The sequence below is a fragment of the Cnephaeus nilssonii genome (assembly GCF_951640355.1).
Source record: "Cnephaeus nilssonii genome assembly, chromosome: 10".
Lineage (NCBI taxonomy): Eukaryota > Metazoa > Chordata > Mammalia > Chiroptera > Vespertilionidae > Cnephaeus > Cnephaeus nilssonii.
Genome location: NC_137081.1, coordinates 15,794,314 through 15,814,794, shown reverse-complemented (window position 1 = coordinate 15,814,794; position 20,481 = coordinate 15,794,314). Strand labels below are relative to the sequence as shown.

The 20,481-nt window shown below is 36.1% G+C and overlaps 1 protein-coding gene across 2 annotated transcripts in view; it reads right to left on the bottom strand.

Moving 5' to 3' along the window:
- The window catches only part of CPS1 (carbamoyl-phosphate synthase 1), a 120,874-nt gene that overhangs the window by 81,313 nt on the left and 19,080 nt on the right, over positions 1–20,481 (bottom strand). For both annotated transcript variants that reach the window (XM_079782943.1, XM_079782942.1), the window contains exons 3-8: positions 13,234–13,343; positions 10,280–10,424; positions 9,286–9,375; positions 7,430–7,486; positions 4,826–4,918; positions 518–607 (exon numbers count right to left, since the gene is read on the bottom strand). In XM_079782943.1, coding sequence (XP_079639069.1) covers positions 518–607; positions 4,826–4,918; positions 7,430–7,486; positions 9,286–9,375; positions 10,280–10,424; positions 13,234–13,343 — 585 coding nt within the window. The remainder of the gene's footprint in view (positions 1–517; positions 608–4,825; positions 4,919–7,429; positions 7,487–9,285; positions 9,376–10,279; positions 10,425–13,233; positions 13,344–20,481) is intronic.

Here is a 20,481-nt window from a genome sequence, read left to right as displayed (position 1 = left end):
CTGTAAGAAGCACTGTAATAAGAGTTAAAGTCTCCTAAGGGATTTTTAAGGTTCAATATTAATGGTTGTCCAAGAGTTGATGTAACACAGCATGAAAGTTTGCACTGTATCAGGGCATGACCTCTGCCAACATGTGGTGCATAATAAATACAGCCCAATAGAGAAGTTCTCCAACTGAGTCTAGTTTTTTGTTGTTGTTTTTTTATCTCTAAACCCCAAGAATGTGAACATGGTATGTCTCGGAATGTCAGCTAATAAGCGATAAGAACAGTCATCATTTTCTTCTCTGTTTTTGTGTCCTTCGAGATCTTTTTTTTTTTTAAACATGTTCCACTTCTCTCATTTTAACAGGGATAAGTGTATCATTTTGTAGATCAAAGGCAACAAGAAGAGAGCAGTTTCCCTGGCATTCTAGAAGAATGTACAAGCTTTCTCTGAGACAGATAGAGGAAATCAGCTTAACACTAAAGGATCAATATTATAAATCCTTACCCTTGAGATGAAATGATTTACTTACCTTTACAAGTAGGCGGATTACATTGTTCTTTATCCCACAGTCTACAGCTACCACTTTCGTGGGGTTTCCTTTGCCATACACCTTGACATCCTGCCATTTTAAAAACCAAAGAGTGAGAGGAAGTTCCAGAGATGAGCAACACATCAATATCGTAAGCGTATCTGAGGATGCTTCACACTTAGATTGGCGGCAGATTGATTGCTAAGTATTTGGGAATGACTGGCAATTAATCAATGTGTAAGAAAGACACAGCAAGTGCTACAGTCTGTATCCTTTTTATGATAAAAAAGTACTTTGCTATTTTATATAAAATTTTGATTACAGTAATAACAATGACCCCTAAGAAATTGGTTGCTTCCATAGTTAACAACCATCTTTCCCATGCTTTACCTCACTAACAAACAGAAGCAATGGAATTTTCAGGTATTATTGCCCAATTCAGCACTAGACAGATGTGGTAATAGGTATATCATGCTTTAAATACGACTTGCTCCTCAACTTGCAGTAAAGTGGGGATAGGGTACAGCACACTAGGCTTACGCAGTGGGGCCAATGGATAAAATCAGTATGAGAGTCTGAAGAATTGCTAGGCTAGTGTAGACCACTGGTCCCTCTAGGTTACTGTGCAATCGTTTGCATGTAAATGGTAGACTTCATAAAAGGATCCAAGCATAACATAATCATTGCCTATGTCTTAAGCACTGCGTGGAGTCAGATCCATTTTCACAGGCTTTTAAACGAGAAGTAGTGCCCCAAAGTCATAAAAGGAAAAATAATAGAAATGTAGGGAGAGAAGCCTAGAGGGTGGGGTGCCCACAGTGATACCAGCTTTGAGAGTTCGCTGGCACATTCTGAATTTAGGATAATTCAAAGTTTGCAAAAGGTCTTAGATTAAATCGCAATCTGGATATTTGAAAAAGCATTTTACTTTCACTGAAATGTCTCTCTCTCCACGAAGTCTATAGAATGTGAAATCATAATCCTTAGACTATATTTGAGAAAAAGTTTATATTTTTTGGCTTGTTGACTATTCTAGAGAAGAAAATACCCCAGTCCATCTATGAACTGGAGGAATTGTTGCTGAACTGCTCCATAAATGTTCAGACAATCTCTCTCATCAGATAATTTGAAAAGTATAGATTTATTTTTAACCTTAGGCTTCTGCTAAAAAGCAAAGCAACATTAACGTCTAGTTGTAGCTACATCAAATTGCAATTACAAGACAATGAATTAAGTTATCAACCACACCAAAGCAAAATTCACAGAATAAATATGATTTGATACAAATATACATTTACCACAGGTAAAATGAAATTATTTAATTGTTCTGGCATTAAGAAACAGAGCCAGCTTTCACCATTGCACTCTCTCCCTTGATTTAATATGAAGATACAGATAGGCTCCTTTTAACTGATCTCTACACAAACACATTACATACTCTCCCTACAGAATGATAGAAGTTACCCAGGACCTCACACACATGTGACTATATGGATTTGCATTAGGATGCTCCAGGAGGAATATATTATGCAGTGTTTTTCAACCTTCTTTGACCATAGAAATTCTTTAAGGTGAATGTCTCCAGGCCCAATATCCCTCGCATTTAAAAAATGCTAGACTACATGTCCAACATAGTTCTCAATTCTAAAAGGAAAAATAGCCCTTTCTCATGCTGTACCTCAAACTAAATCAACTCACATGGAAATGCATAGAAACAAATACAAGGAATATAGCCTCATGCCATTGGAATGGACAAATTTTAGAACTAAAACAAGTGAATATCTCATCTGGCATGATCACATACCAGATATATAAACAAGTATATATCTAATTTAAAAACCCACAGCTAAGCATAGAAAAGTGAAAGAGACAATTCTTGCGAGGGTCTAAATACGATGTGGGTTTTTTTTTTGTTGTGTGTGTGTGTGTGTGTGTGTGTGTGTGTGTGTGTGTGTGTGTGTGTGTTTAAATAAAGCTATATATAAAATGACATGGAATACAAAGGTGGAGTAGGTCAGGGGAGGCTTCACAGAGGAACTGACTTCTTGAAGGCAAGCAGAGAGGAGAGAGAGAGAGGGAGATCCCAGGCAGAAGAGCAGAATATGCAAACATATCCTGACCCTGCCAGATATGGGTCAAGAAGAACCAAAAGTCACCAAGAGCCTTGAGAGAGCTTCTTAAATTCGTGTAACAGGATCCTAGAAATGGCACTTTCTGGAAACGTCTCAGTCAAACCATACCAACATGAGAGCAGAAATAGCATGAGGTTAGCATGAGGAGTCACTGGAGTTCAAGTTAGGCCAGCTCTAAAAAGACCTTGGCAAATTTCATTTGATTTTAAATAGATTTACTTGATAAGCCTCAGTTTCCTCAGCCATGAAATAGAGTTGGGCGGGTTTTTTTAATATATTTTTATTGATTTCAGAGAGGAATGGAGAAGGAGAGAGAGAGAAAAACATCAATGATGGGGATGGAACCAGCAACCCAGGCATGTAACCTGACTGAGAATGGAATCATGACCTCCTGGTTCATAGGTCAATGCTCAACCACTGAGCAACACTGGCCGGACAGAGTTGTGTTTTGTTCTTGTTGTTGTTTAATAAGAATTAACTGAGTATTCAAAAAATGTTGGTTGTATTTTTTCTAAGACAAAAAAATGCCTTTTTAAATGGACCACGATAACCAGGAGCTATCTTATGCAAGAAACTGTATGTTTGATGTATAGAGGAATAAAATGTTGTGGTGAATAATTCCATTTTAAATAAAATTTAAAAGAGAGACACTTTGCTGCCCCAGTGATGAAGGAAGAGACATTTAGAGCCATCTCTCCTATAGTGAATATAATTCCCAATGTAGAGCCAGCCAATAGTAATGACTTCAAAAGGGTTTCAACTGGCCCGAATTCTCCACATTTAAAGTTCAATAGTAACCAAATTCATACTCCTAGGAAAGAAAACTCTGCCTTGTCTCCTATTTTATGTAATAAAAACAGAAAGTAGCAATCAACCCTTTAAATTTTAAGTACATTAAAAAAATTTTTTTTCCATAGCAAATCCCACAGATATCTCAGACTCCTACTGAAAGCATCACTGTGCTCACTCAAACTAGTTGAAATTGCTGATAAAATAGGCTGATCTTTTATCTGGTCACACCCAGTGCCTCCTTCTCCCATTTGTCTAATTCACCTCAATGTCTCTTTTTCTGCTCAGTCCAGGCTCTTGTGGGTTTTGTCCTGGTTAGCTACAATAAACTTATTAATTGCTCTTTTATCCAGTCTACTTTTCTCCAAAATGATGCTGAATGAGTTCTCAATTGTTTCCAGTTTTGTTGACTAAACCAATGACAAGGAACCCTCTAGACCTAGTCGTAGTGCATCTCCACTCATCTTTAACCAAATATGTGAACCTTTGGTTCAACCCTACCAAAAAACACATAACTCTTCAAAAGTACCATGTTGTTGCTTACCTCTATTCTTCTCAAATACATGCCATTTTCTGTGCCTGAAACTCAGTTCTCCTAGTTCATCCATTTAACTCCCTGCTCTTTATGTCTCAGAACAAACCCAATCCCTCTGCAGAACCTTCCCTGATCCAGCTATCTAGTTCAACGTTGCCCCATGCATGCCCTTGCTCCTGTGGCAAACTGTACATTCTAAGGACAGCATTTACCACAGAGTTTTGTCCCTGGTGATTACTCATTTGCCTGTCCCACTAGCTCTGTCCCAAGGACAGACACTATAGCCCAAGAGACTTATACCTTCAATCACATCCAACAGACATCTTTCTAAAATGTATTCTATACCCTCTTATAAATATACACTAAACATATCTGACTTTAGAGTGGCACAGTGATTACTATGAACACTAATTTTTGAATTGAGCTATAATACAATAAATTTTCAGTGTCTCAAGGAATACTTTCCCCTACCCAAAGTGACCCCAGACTCTGTTGATTGCATCTGGTTTCTTTAAAGTGCTCTCAACTCTCTGTGAGGATATTACTCTGACTCCTGATTGGCACTATGCCTGTCTCTGGCAAGTCAACAGTTCCTTTATTTGACATTGTTAAAGTTTTGAACTGGGGAACTAGAAAAAAAAAGAAGTTAAAAATAATAGTAAACAATTTCTAACGTTAAACACACTGTTTTAGAATATATATATATTTTAGTTGCTGTAAGACCCATTTCTCCCTCAACTCTGGTGCTTCTAAAAGATGACTTTGACCTAAATGAAGATTTTTGATATTATAAGAAAGGAAGACCTAAAGGAAATAAAATGAAACTACAAAATCTGAAAGAAAATTGCTCACCTTGGTTGAAACCTCAGCAATCAAATTCTGCTTATTTGGGTCCGAAAAATTCACAGACTGACCTTCAAATTCAATCTTCCCAAGCGTTGTGCCCTATCAAATTAAAAAGTTAGACAGTTAGAAGGGAGCAGTGATGAAGGTGCTGACAGGATCAATTCACGGGGACTTAAACAGCTGCTCTGAGAGTTTGATGCCTTTATAACTACGCCCAACCAAAAGCAGGAGACCTTCAACTCAACAAGGAAAGAGGAAGCAATTTTCACAGTACATTTGGAAACCACTCTGAGAAGTACAATCAGTTATTTTAGGCTGAGGCAATGATCCGGGGTAAACAAAGTCAAAGGCATCAGAATTTGGGTCTCCAGCTTCCAGTATTTAGGGCACCTGTTCCTTAGTGCATCTAACTTAACGATATTTCATGGAAGACGTGGACAAAACAATCTACTGAGCAAAAAAAAGTAAGAAACCTAAAAATTTTTAGAAAATTGACACGATTGGGAATTTCTTACATTGTGAGGTAAAATTAATTCACAAAAATGTGAAATGCTATATAAGTCATAAACTTTGAGAAGTGGCATTAAAAATTGTCACTACTTTAGACATGCTAATGTCTAGGTGTTCCAAAGAGCTTGAACTTTTTTAAAAAAAATGTTTAGCCTTCTGTGAAGCTTTCATGAATTAGCCTTGCTAGCTTGAACATGGAAAATGTTTTCTTCTCATTAATATTATGTCATGAGATTTATTTATTTGTTGGTAAGTCTAATTTGACCTATTAAGAAAAATGGCATATTATGTTTAGTAAGACTTTATTGGGAGGGATGTCAAAACAATTCATTGATTTGCCTTTCTCCAAGAAATTATTGCATTGAAAAAAATAAAGGAAAGTCTTTATTTTCCCCTCGAAATTTATTCCTTAAAGGAAGAAGTCACTGGGGAGTGAGTGAGGGTAGAAAGTACCAGCACACCATTCAGACATGACAGTTATTTGTGTAATTACTAAAATCAGAGTGCTACCTCAAATTCTGGGGGGAAATAACTAAAAATAACCTTTCACTTCTACACTGTGTTATTAATTTTCATAATGGACTTTATTTACTTTTAGAATCCAAATCACAGAATCTCTTGACCATATTTATGGAACTTTAATTTTGAAATTTGGTTTTCAGTTCTCACTTCCTTCTTAAAACATGCTGAATGAAATTCAATCTTACTTTCCAGCCTAAGAGTAATAGACTAAAAGCTACAGTATACATTTTTAATATGTGCCAGCACGACTCAAAATTAAATATAGGAGGCAATACTACAGTTTTGTTTGAGCTAGCCTTTTCAGGCAAATTTTGAAAACCTAACTGCCTCTGATAAAAGAAGGGTTCATCCTAAACACAGTATGGTCTTTTGAATTGTTTTCCAAATTAATAAGGCTCACTATATTTTATTCAACATAGAAATTCTATAGCCCAAATTGAATTTCCCAATTTTATTTCCCTTTTCGTTCTGGTAGTCTCATCATTGTTTACTGCTCCCAAAACATCGCTGGGTTAAAAAAAAAAAACACACAAGAATCTACTGATATATTTAACCACACTAACATCTATTCTCAGGAAAATCAAGGTGGAGGTAAAAAAAATCAAAGGTGGAGTAGAAGGGTCACCTAAATTCCACTGTCGTCTGTCTGGTCCTGGGTATGTAGCCATGTTCTTATTTTTAAAGCTGTTCTTTCTGTTTACAGAGATCCTGTGTCAATATTACCTAACAAGAAATCTGCAACAGATTTTCTTGAAGAATCTTTCACTTCGAAATTGTAAATTTTATTTTTCTTATTTTTTATGTAACACAATTCAATGGGACCACTTTAGTGGCATTTGGGGGATGCAGTTAACTTTAGGTAAAGTTTCTTTCTGATTTGGGATATGAAAGTTTCATGCAGGGGAGAAAAGAAGTGTCCATTTTATAACAAGAAGAAGCAAGCTGATGGTGAGGAGATATTCTAAGAGGAGGGGTCAGATGTTTCAGCAATGAGACATAAAAGCAAAAGATACACCTACGTGTTATCACCTAAGGCATTGGTACAGTCTCTAGAAAGACTATGGAATCAAGTTAACACAGGCAGGGCTCATCTGACACACTCATGAAATATAAATCACTGATTTCACAGACAACTTCTCCAAGAGGACTAAACAAATAACACCAATGCCATACAAATTTGGGTTTGCATTTGCAGCATGGAGGTGTTTAATTTAGGTAGACAGTTGTGCACCTCGTAACCTTCTCCACTTGTTTTTCTGGTCCTGAGATGAATTATAAAGGCCATGACTTGTCGGGGTCATAAACACAGAGTGGGCACTCAATAAAATGCTGTTGAGTGAATTAATCTCATAGCTCTTCAGTAACAAATTTCCCAATCAAGTATTCAGTCTCAAAAACTACATCAGAGGTAGGGAAACAAAAGGACAGAAACCCAAATGGCAGAAATTGGCCAGATTTGTTCTTTTACATACTGATGGATTCCTCAGGCACTGAGAAAAATAATATATATATATATATATATATATATATATATATATATATATATAACAGAAATTTGGCTAAAGTTGATGATCATACCTTATCCCGAATTATTTTAGTCAGCATTCTTGTATCCACTCCATAGATTGCAGGGATCTATAAAAGAAATTGTAGTGACAATGGAATTGGAGGGAATTAGATCCAGCATATTGTTTTCAAGTTACAAACTTAGCATCATCTATCTTCTTGAGCAGTAAATAATTTCCTTACTCCTTCTTTTTTCTGACCCAGGTGACTGTGTTGTCAGAACACGGTAAATTGCTGTTCCAGTTGGGCACAGTATTCTTAATACCCTGGCATGTCCTCAGAATAAAAAATGAGAAATTCTGAACATCAATCTTCTGCTACAGTTTTGTTGCTCTTAGCACAGAATGTTAAATAATATTACACACACACACACACACACACACACACACACATTGAGGTAATGGCATTTGTGAATTTCATAAGCAGTAATTTGTAAATAATATGCAAATCCATGTTTTGAGTCTAATGTCCCTGGCACATAGTGGGCACTCCACACATTTTTCTGAAGGTTCTTGTCAAGTAAAATTTGCCCGTTTATTTAATACATCAGGCAACACCACCATTTGTTTTATTTTCTTTGACTACTCTGGATAGAGACAGATGTGGTATAATGAAGGAGCAATGAGTCAGGAATCAGGAAAACCAGTTGTAATGTCGTTCTTTCCCACCAATTATCTTCGTGATGTTTGATTTTCTCACCTGTACCTCAAAGAGATAAATTGGTTTTTATCTTATACTTCCGTTATTCTACATGTCTGTGATCATGGAAAAAGAGTCAAAGCACATTTATACAACAAACTAACAAGCCATGGATGAAAGCTTATATTTCAATTAGAAGTTCTGACACAGAGCAGCTATAATACCAGGTGCCTTAAATAGCACAAAGGAAACATTAAAGGTTGGGTGGAGGTTGAGGTGGGGGTCTCCTGAATGACCATTACAAAGATGAGCTCTGGAAGTGAATTCAGATGGTTGAAAAGAATATAGTAATGACCTGGGAGATAATATCACCTTCTTATCTCTTCTAATATTTAGAAAGAATGAGAACAAGGAAGCCAGGATGGAGATTTTTGTATTTGTCGAACAGAGGCAACATTTAGCTCCAATAGGCAGATGCTTATTGGAGAGGTGGAGCTTACTAGAATAATATTCTGTCAATCACAGGGCCAGCAGCAAGTCAACAAAAAGCAGCTACAGCAACATTGACTATGAAGCTAAATATATAGCAGGCCCATTAACTTTGTCTGACATTCAAATCAGGACAATCCTCTTAGTTGATTAGAAGAAAATAAATAAAATAAGAAAATATAAATTACGGTTTATATAATTTTTATTTATAACTTCAAATGAGATTATACATAATGTGTAAGCCCAAAGAGAATCAATGATAATTTGTTTATATTCATTAAGAATTAAAAATAAAAATAGTATGGTGTGATAATATAACCTGTACAAAGCCACACAGCTAGTTAATGATAGAGCTGGTACTATCACCCAAGACAAAAGTTGCATATCTGAGTCTTGAATAAAAGGGAAGGGAGAGGTTGCTTGAGAGAACAGAAAATTTTAGAATTTTCTCTAACCCCTTTTCAGGATTAGAAATTCAACCAAGCATGTATGCCTGCCACCTAGTGGATAAGATAAAAATATGTGGTCCTACATGTTTAGAAGAAAATTAGTTCAGACAGCTCAGCCTGTGTAGTAAGTGAAAGAAATTGCTTCTGAAATAAAATAAAAATAAAAAGATTCCAAACTGCATGATCTGCCTCATCTGTTTGTGCCTTTTAAATTAGATACACTGTCCCAACTTACCACAGACCCCACCAATCATCCTTAGGTGATGTTGGATGCCCTATCATATTTCTCACCTTTTCTTCCTGTAGCCATTGCCCTAGACTCTTGGTAGCCAGCCAGTGGTTGTAGTCATTGCTGTAATTCAGCACCAGCAAACCTGAAACCTAGAAAGACAAGCGGTCATTTAAAAGGGGTGATCACAAAATATTGGATAATCACAAAAATATTGGATAATCACAAAAATATTATCCAACTCTTGTGACATGTCTTAAGAGTCAGTTTGCTATTTTTTTAAGCTTTATTACATCCATTGATATCAGGCTTAAATTTTTAGAGATGAAGAAAAAAAAGATGATCAACACTTTGCTCTTAAAATATATAATTGTTACCTTAATTATCCATCATTTGAGGGAACAGTTTTACCTGTTTTTGCCAAATCCTGAGACTAAGCTAGATCTCCCTTCTTGGCACCTTATATTTTTCCTCCATCGCATTTATAATAATCTAATAAGTAATTACTTATTTAATGGACATGAAAGATAAAATATTTTAAAGTCTATATTTAAAGGTGAATGAGAATTTTGGATAAAATTGTGAGAAATAGAGCGAAAGTAAATTTTTGAGTTGTTTGTATAGTCCACATTCGTAAGATATGATCAAAATTTACCATTAATAGAAAATTTTAATGTGTTTACTTTCAGACTAGCATATAAGCTCTCCTTTATTCATCTCCTAAAGAGAATAAGATAAAGAGGCAAATAATTAGTACAGACTTATCAATTAAAAGGTGATTCATCACCAATTCTTGTAGCATTACTATTATTTGGACTTATAACAATATTTTCCCAAATGAAGTCAAGTTGTATGCAAGGCATTAAAGAACAAATCTGAAGTGCCCTGGGAAATAAAACTCAAAGTAATAAGTTAAAGATTATTCTCATGTATCTAGGATGAGGGTGAGAACATAAATTTAACAGTCTATACTACGGTATTGAGGAAGAAACTTTACCCTAGTGTCTTAAAGTAACCTAACGTTGTGACTTTTTTAATAGTCATCACTGGTATTACCTTAATTCCATCAGACTCCAGATATTTGCTAAGTCCCATTTCATCCAATGCAGTAGTGTCAGGGGCTCCGCCATTCCCAATAATAGGATTGACCATGGTCAGAATCTGTCCCTTGTAGGCAGGGTCAGTAATAGCTTCCGGGTACCTGGGTAAAGATGCCAAAAAATTACCAACAAAAAAAAATGTATAGAATCACAATGCCTTAATTACCGAAGCCTTCAAAATTACAGAACATGAACTCAAAATCCTACAAACCTATCTCTAGATTTTAGCAAACCTAAGGAAATGATATGACAGAATATGGAAATGTATTTCATGATATGACTGAAAGGAAAATAAAAAGTGACTCTTAAGTCCTCAGGCATATTCTCTTATAATTTCCATTCCCTCAATTTCTTAATTTTTTAAAGTTCTACAGGGTCTTAATTTTAACTTTAAAACATACTGCTTTAAAGTTTGCAGATATCCTGAAAATTTCTTTATTCTGCCAGACATAGTGAGCCCAAAATGATATTTGCTATTGAAGGCTACCAGTTGCATCAAAATATTAACTGTGAAAAAGTAAAAGATTTTTTTTAATACTTTGTAGGATACTGAAGAGTACACTGAGTATGTCAGTGGTGGTTGCATGGGTGCATATGTTTATGAACATTTATTGGACATTTAAAACACAGAGTTAATTTCTATGAAATATAGATTTAACATAGTTGATTTTCAAAATAGCTTAGTTTAAGAAAAAGGTATATGTTTGAGAATTATTGTTAACTTAGAATAAAAAATCAATCCCACAAAAATTGACCCGAAGCATTTCTGACTTCTGAATTAAAATACCCAAATAACTATTTTAAAATACTACTGTGGAATTAGGGAGGAATGCAAAAGGGCTTTTTTTTTTTAGTTCTGGGAAGGGAAATATAAGAATATTTGAGAAATCTCACCCCCACAAAGGTCAGCAGCTATCTATAGTAGCTACTCCACGCATTGGGATGCGTTGCAATAACTTTTTTGTCCCCTCTTACATTTCACTTTCTGCAGAAAGAGTTAAACCAAGTCTTTCTTGTAGATTACTACTGAAAGTGAATTTAGGATCTGAGGGGGACTGAATCGACAACCTTGAAACCAATAAAGTTCAGCTCGGGCAGTAGTCAACATGAATTCTTCAACCCCCATCCAGACGAACTCCTCCCAGAACTACCTCTGTGGACAGAATGCTTAGTCTTCCCCCTCAGCATCCCCTAACGTGACTGAAGTGCTGGCTGCGATCCTTATCCACACCTCCATCAGCTAATTTCTCAGATGCCTCTCACTTGATCACTTTTTAGCCAAGGCTTACACACAACATAAATGCATCTCTTGAAGATGAAAAACAAAATAACTCCCTTAATCATCAACCACCTCACCAAGTGAGCCACACAATGAATGAAAGTAGCATTTCTCAATGACAAATAGGGTTTGTGGACTAAGCTTATTAACGAATGCCTTATTCTCCATTTTAAAAAATCCTTAATTAAATTTTACTTCCCTTTCTTTTTTTTTCCATAAAAGAACTGTCCGTTTTCTTTAAGCATGTGCTTACAATACTTTACAGTAAATGAATTAAATACAGCTTGTCCTAGCGAACTGCAGTGTTGGAAGCAAATTAATCCATCAGGTCCTGTTTGACTTCTGTGATGTGACAAGATTTATTACCCATAATCTATCACACAGAAGAAAACTCCAGTGCCCTCCATCATTCTGATCTATATTAAACAGTTGTTTGTTGGCAGGTATATTAACACGGCTAGTAATTAGTGCTGTCGAAAAGCTTAAATAATTGCCTGGTGAAGGAAAACTTTTCGAGCAGGTTTTATACACTGTAATTTAATGTTCTCACCAGTGGAACTATTTAAAAAACCATCTAATATTCCTCATTTCAAACAGAGAGCCAAGAGGTTAGAGAAAATGTACATTAATAATATCATGGAGGTTTGGCCAATCAATATCTTCAGTATCAGTTAACCCAGTGTCTCCTTGTCTTTATAAGGCTAACTTGAATTTTACTAAAGAATTCATCAAATGTTTTATAGATTGGTCTTTTGAATCTCTAAGGAAAACCTCCTGAAACCATCTAGTCATTTTTAAAGACTCATACTTTTTTAAATTCCCAGCTGTAAATGAATGTATAATACAGCCCCCTCTCTGTTTATATATGGAAACTAGGATTCAGGAAGGTTAAGTGATTTTCTCAATATCACATAATCAGTTATCATTAGGACTGAGACCAGAACTTCAGTCTCGTGGCTCTCAGATGAACAAGCATGTGCTGGCTAGGTAAGAACAGCTCTAGGATTTCTGTAGCAACTCACAGTACATCTCTCAGCAGATCTTAACAGCTAAGTTGGGTCTCAGTGGATAAATTTTGAAAATATCAGCTCTATGCCTCTGCTCTCCCATTGAATACTTCAAAACTATAAACGTATCTGTTATGTTGCCTTTCTTATGAGAGTGCAAAACTGTATACAAACCCAAGGACTCTCTTAGCTCCTTAGGGTAGTTCACATGAGATGTGCGAGGTTGATTCTCAACTTCGCTAATGGAATGGCACTAGAGTGTGCTTCCCATCCTTTGCCCTGCTCCAATTTTCACACCTCGCATGGCAGAAGCCATGAGGAATCTCACATAAACTGTGTCCTTGCACCCTATGTTTCTGGAAATAATTTTGTTCTGTTTTCTACCCTGGGGAAACACCAGTGCCCACGTTCTGTCTCATTTACAGCAGCGGAGAGGAGTTTGTGTGCCGCTGCCTCTTTTCAGGGATGGCGGCAAGTAGGCTGCGCACAGGCACAGCGCAACATCAGGGCCATATGAAGTCTTTCTATGATGCAGTGGTTTCGACTTCCCACCAGGAGTAAGATCATCCCGTTATTCCTCCATACAGAGAAAGAATAAAGCCTTGGAGTGGAAGCATTACTCACCCTCCCAGGCCCGTATTAAAGACCACTTCACCAGCAACAGAGGACGGATGGCCAAAGGAATAACCCTTCATCTTAGTTCCATCTTCCAGGACAATGTGCGCTGTCTGTGCCTACAGAAACAGATTCATGATTCTTAGCAGACCACGCAAGGTAAAGCACAGCTAGTTGAAAAAAAATCCCAAAGGTACAATACACAAACTGATTAAATAAATGCACAGTATATTTGATGAAAACGTACTACCTAGATTCAGAGTCACTCTACTGTTACTTGTCACTTTTCTTCAAAGACATGGCCCTTGTCAACTGGCAGCTGTTTTATTTTGTTTTGCTTCAAAGAGGAACTGAAGCGTGTCAATACATTGTCTGTTCTAAGTCTACTTGTAGAAGTTCTTGTCAATCCAGAAATACTTCCACGGAGCTGAAATGCTATGTGTCTTTCCTTTCCCCCTTAATATTCCCTAGCTTTGCTCAAGTATTGCTTGAAGGAAAGTTCACGGGTTCGCATCAACATTGTAAATTGTACCATACAGCTCATCATCATTCTGAGGTTTAGAGCTGGAAGGAATCTTTAAGGTTATCTACCAAATTGTGTTCCAAGGAGCTCTTGCATTTGATGGAGTTGTCCCAAGGGCTGCCTCCTCCACCAGCTTTATGGTCATAAAGAAGCTGAAACTTTATGCTCTGTTAATACTGATACAAAAGCAAGCACTATGGAACATCTAAAATTATATGTCTTTTGCTTTTTAGTAGAGTTAATTATATCCATGTCTGATTCTCTCTTTAAGTTACAAGGCATTCTGAATTTGATTACTTCACCATACTAATCTTTGAAACAGCTTCTATAAAATTCTTGGCTTACAAGAGGGACCATTAGAGGAACTTATCTAAAAAGCAGGCTTTATCCACTCCTCATACATACTTTAAATTCTATTGTTGAAACAATTTAAACCTAACTCTCAATGTCCATAAAGTTCAGGAGAAAGACAAATGTGTTAACCACACGTTGGGGTGCAAAATCTAGACTCTGTAAAAACCTCCTTGGCACACAATAATTGGAACATGGTTAAAGAAATAAACTATTTTAAAAAAACTCTAATAATCGAGAAGATTTACATAATAATATTTAGTATATTTTTTAAGATTGAAGATGATATTATGGTTATTTTTAAGAGTCCTTGTTGTTCTACAGATACACATTGAAGTACTGAAATGATTAAGGACAAAATAATATAAAGGGATTGGGAGAATAAGCAGGGCTGTAGATGCAAGAAGTCTGGCCATGAGTTGAGATAGGTGAAGTAAGGGAGATTATTGTACTGTTGTTCTCTCTGCAACGATTAAATGTGATCATTAAAGATAAAAACATCCTCTGCTTTTCTTCCCTCACATTCTTAGGACTGGACCCACAGTATCAAATCCTTTTGTATCCTGCTACCAACCTCCACTCACACACACACACACACACACACACACACACACACACACACATCATGGTATGCAGCAGGAAATAAATAAATTATTTCTAGATTTCTGTTTCTAAGATCTTCTAGCTTTATAACATGCACTCAGCTTTTCAAGTGTTAAAAAGAAAAATAACATTATTTTTCTATAGTGACTTTCTCTGTAGAAATACAATGCCTTTTTTATGTGCAAAGTACACAAGTTTCAACATTGGAATGATTGCTCCTCAATGTAAAGTAGCGTGCATCTTTAAACCAATACATCAAGGGCCTAAATATTGTTTATGTGTGTGTGTGTGCATACACATCTATAATAATAAAAGCATAATATGCTAATTAGACCGGATAGCCAAACGACCTTCCGAATGTCCTTCTGGACAAAGCCGCAGCTGCAAGGGCTGAGGCAGGCCACCGCGGCTGCGAGGGCCAAGCCCCTTGCACGAATTTCCTGCATCAGGCCTCTAGTTAACTTATATACATACAAGACTATTTTAGTAGTTTTTATTACAGTTGATATGTATAAGATACTTCTTTCAACATGTCAGTCTATATATTTAGTCTGAAATACAATGCATGAATTTCAAGTTTATATTTCTGAGAGAGATTGAAAAAGTGCTATGCTGCACATTTTACACGTGTTTGTGTGTGTGAGTGTGTGGATGTATGTACATGGATAGAATTCTTCAAAAAAATTTTCCCCTTTTCTTAGCATATCAAATTACCTTTGAAGTTGAGTTTTGTTTTATCTATAGCCTGGAAGCCAGTGTTTGACATTTCAAGCTTGACACTTTATTTTTCAATAGTTGTGGTTTTTCCTCTCAGCCACTAAACTAAAAAAGCTTTTGGAATTAGCACAAAGGAAACCATGATAATTAATGTAATATAAGTGACGATAAGACTTGGCTGGCAGAGATCAGCTTAATGAACGAGTTCTGAACTCTGCTCCCAAATCCAAGAAATCACCTTTGCACATCACTTCTACTAATCTAATATTCTTATTTCATACCAGAGGCCCGGTGCATGACATTCGTGCACTGAGGGGGGGTCCCTCAGCCTGAACTGCGCCTTCTCGCAGTCCGGGACTCCGAGGGGTCCTGAGTGCTGCCACAGAAGCAGGAGAGGCTCCCACCACCGCTGCTGTGCTCGCCAGCCATGAACCCGGCTTCTGGCTGAGTGGCACGTCCACAGGGGGAGCGCACTGACCACCAGGAGGCAGCTCCTTCATTGAATGTCTGCCCCCTGGTGGTCAGTACATATCATAGCAACCCGTCGTTCTGCAGTTCGGCCGATTTGCATATTCGCCTTTTATTATATAGAATTTTAATGTTTCAACTATTATTTTTTTATTTATAATTCAAGACAGAGGTTGATAATTTTAGAAAGTAAGAGTGTAATGCTTAGTATATTTCCAAAGACTATTATAAGCTCTTCAAATGTCTATGATGATGGCTCTCAATAGGGTATGTTTAATGGGAAAATTCCCAAAATAACTCTAACAGTTTCACCAGGTGAAACCCTTTGGTCCAGGTGATGAAAATTCACTGTCAAAAAATATTTCCTACTGAAAGTATTATCTTCTCTTCCCAGGGAAGTCATGTATATCCTACATGCTTTTATAAAATGGAAGGGAAAAGAAAAACCTTTTCTTAAATAACAACTTTGATAGAACCTAAAATAACTGTTCTCAGTTCACAAAACGTGTAAATTCCAGCTGTTTTCTATATACCAGTTTATCCATCCTATTCTGAGCCATATCTGCCTAAAAATATTACCTCTTAATATTTTTCTTCTACTTCATCCTCTTCTCATCTAATAATTTCAAATTATCTGATCTATGTGTTAGCCACCACCTAATTGTTTTAAAGAAAGATGAAAATTAACATAAGCAAATCCAACTCCTGTTACCTGTTCCTACAATTTAATTTGGTATTTTCCTTCCTTTCTCCATGGGACTAGTTTTCCATTTGGCTTTCCACCTTTTAAAGATATATTTGAGGAGACATTTACTGTTGCCTGGAATAGTCCCTGAGATTGTGCTCAATAGGTCTTTTTGCTCCTTTAATTATATTTTTTGTTCTTTCTGGCAGCTTTTATAGACCTTCCAATCCCCTTTCCAACTACACACTATATTGTTACAAGGCTTCTGTGTATTGCCCACAGTACCCTTTATATTCCACTTAACTCCATTGTCCTCCAATGAGTTTAAAATGATGAGTGCCAACTGACTTATCTATGAGGAACTCTGAACAAAGAGCTATTATTTAGAATCCCCTCTGTTGGCTAAGAGTTCCCCAAATGCTATTTCATTCCAACAAATCCAAAAGAAATCACCTTGTTATTATCTCAAGGTATTTTAGTAGCCTCAGTTCTAGTAAAGAAAAGGCCCGGAACCTAGGAATTAGACTATAATATTAAGTTATAATTTAAGTGCCTACTGCTAAAGCACTGTGGTACTGTAAATGTTGAAAATGCAAATGAAACTCTGATAAAGAGAAATATGTACATGTGTAGAATGTCAGGAAAAATAACCAAAAAGTTATATAAATATGAGTTCTACAAAATAAAGAACCTCTATTATGAGTGCTTAATTAAATGAATATTCCAACAAGACAGTTTAGACATTCAAGTCACAACATTTCCAGAGCTTACATGGTGGAAATACATTGATAAATGTCCCCAGTCCACCCATGTAGTAAAAGGGCTAGATATGCACATGAGTGATAAAAGAGAGGAAACCTCAAGAACAACACTGAAGCACCTGGATGTACAAAGAAACAAAAAGTTTCATCACTCACCCAGGAGATGACTCTCTAATTTTTTTAAAAAAATCACACTTTCTTTTCCATCCATGATTTAAGTAATAAAATTTTTAAGAAAAAAACTCACATCAAATTTTGAATTTGAAGTCCACTGGTGTGCCTCCTATCCCTACATCAGTGCTTGGCACAGGGTAGACAATCTTTTAATTTTTGTTAGATAAAGAATCATTGAGTATCAATCTGAAGATAATAACATTTTAAAATGTATTTTTATACATCCATTTTTTTTAGTTTGTTTGAGATATGAATTCAAAAACAAGCAAGTAGCTGTTTTGAGTTGTCTTTTCATTATGTTTAACTAACAGTGATTTTCTATAATATCTTCAATGTAGTCTCATTTAATGGTGAAAAAGAGATGTGACATTGAGGGATAAAGGAGTGAGAAGGCAAAGGTCAGTGGATGGTTATACCAGGATATGCATATTAAACATAATAGTGTTCAATCAAACAAACATATTAGTGTTCAGATACATATTGGGCAGAGTTAAGACAAATAATCATGGTGATTCAAAACAAAAGGATTATTTATATCATTTTACTAGTTATTCCACATGAAAGAGTTAGGCGGTGTCTGAAATACATAACCAACTGTTTCATTCTAAAATATAGGAGTAAAGGAAGAAAATCTTTTATTATTCAATTTAGTTTTAGAATAATTTATACAAATGAATCTTGCAGAAAAATTATTTTACATTTCTCATATTATTCTCATATGTATTTGCCATAACAGATTGACATGAAAAGTCTAAATCTAATTCAAAAGGGATCAAAAGTTATTTTGAACACTAAAAACTATTAACTTTTTAATCACCAAAATTAATTCAATAAACATGTATTATTTACCTTGCTCATTAAGAAATTTGAGTATAGCTTGCTTCTGTGAACCAATCATTACCGAGCAATACAAGCAAGCAACAAATTCTAAGGGGAGTTAAATCTTGGTAGAATTGAGAAGGATTTTACTTTGGTTTGCTCTCACTAAATATGGAGAACAGCTTTCCTCCTTTCAAAATATGAATACTTATAGAACCATTCTTTCCACCTGGCTGCTCTGGGTTTTTTCTTTGTTGTTGTTTTCAATATTCCATATTTAAAAGCCCTGTTTTCCAAACAACTTAAACAATAATAAATCTGATGATCTGATTCCTGTCTGTTTGAATGTTATGTCTTATTTCTCAATAGATTCTAAACTTAGAGGTTGAGGGGAAGGTGTAATTATCACCCCTAAAATCCTACTAGTATTAAATACCTAGCAAATACTAATTAAATGAATAATACTAAATGAATGAATGAATGAATGGCTATCAGGTGGCAAAGATGGTGCATAATTCTACTTTTGTTTCTCTGGGAGATACAGACTGGCTTGCAAATAACACTCCTGCTTTGCTCTCAGTCATATTTAGACTATCCCTCCTAGGCTCTGCTCACAAAGATGAGAAGTGATGGGCAATTTATAGCTGTATTTAATTCCACATGATCTATTTCCTGGAGACTAGTTAAAGGAATAAAGAACACCTGTTCCAACAGTATTTTCTCTTCCATATTCCACCAAGTAGAGATGTAAGTGGATACAGCAATTTCTTCTTATAAAGCCATTATATCATAATTAAGCTTTATTTGCACTTTAGTAAAATTACTTTAGTCAGATAATCTACTAACTATTTAGCAGAATATTTCTAAATGATTAAATAATGAATTCAGTGAAAAAGGAAATTTATAAAAGAAAGATAAGCACACTCTCTTCCATACCCACCTTCCCCATTATTTATTTTAATACTGATGCTATTAAATATTTATTTTTCATTTTATATTTGATAAAAATGTTTACTTTTAATCACATTTTAAATTCTTAATTCACTTGTCTTATTTTTTGGTTGAACTATATTCTGAAACATAGATTTCTTATTCAATATTTTTTCTAGGAATGGTGAGTCTTACAAATCTTTCAAGTCCAAAGATATTAAGTCTACTATGAAGATATTGGACTCTCTCTCTCTCTCTCTCTCTCTCTCTCTCTCTCTCTCTCTCTCTCTTTCTCTCTCAACTTTTCCTCGTATCTCTTGGAAATAACAACTTTTAAGTCTCACCTGAGTGCTTTCTTTCCTCGTATAGCCCCAAAACATGATCATTATCCCAGCCCTAGCTGATTGGGATCCGTGGATAGAGCTTTGGCATGCAGACTGAAAGGTCCCAAGTTCCATTCCAGTCAAGGACACATGCCTGGGTTGTGAGTTTGGTCCCTAGTGTGTGTGTGTGTGGCGGGGTGGGGCAGGGGGGAAGAGCGTGCAAGAGGCAACCAATCAATGATTCTCTCTCTCTCTCCCTCTCCCTTCCTCTCTGAAATCAATAAAAACATATTTAAAGAAAAGAATTATCCCAGACTTCGGGTGACTTTGACACAGCCCCTAAACATCAGTCAAAGCCCAAGGTCCTTAGGTGCCCCCAAGTTGGCCAATGTTCAAGAGTGGACATTCACTTTTGGGAGCCTAAGAAGCACAAAGTCAGTTTGCAAGTATCTCAAATGTAATTCACACACACACACACACACACACACACACACACACACACACGTATTTCTCTATGCCTTCTAAAAATCTCTTGATTGACCTTGAACCAATGTTTAAATTGTATCTGCAATTAACACCTACAACTTTTCAGAATTACAATTTTTCCCATCCATATAATTAAATTGAAAAACATACAAACAAGCCCTTGCCAAACCCACACCCCACAAAATATAGCCCAGGGATTTATAACCAACATGGATAGCAAGGAAAATGCATTAAAACTAGTTTGTACTTGTAGTTTGATTTCTTTTAGACCAAAGCATACAGATATTGTGGATCTGAAAGCCCAGCTTCTGGTTGAGCAGCGCTCCCCCTGTGGGAGCGCACTGATCACCAAGGGGTAGCTCCTGCGTTGAGCACCTGCCCCCTGGTGGTCAGTGCACATCATAGCAACCCGTTGTT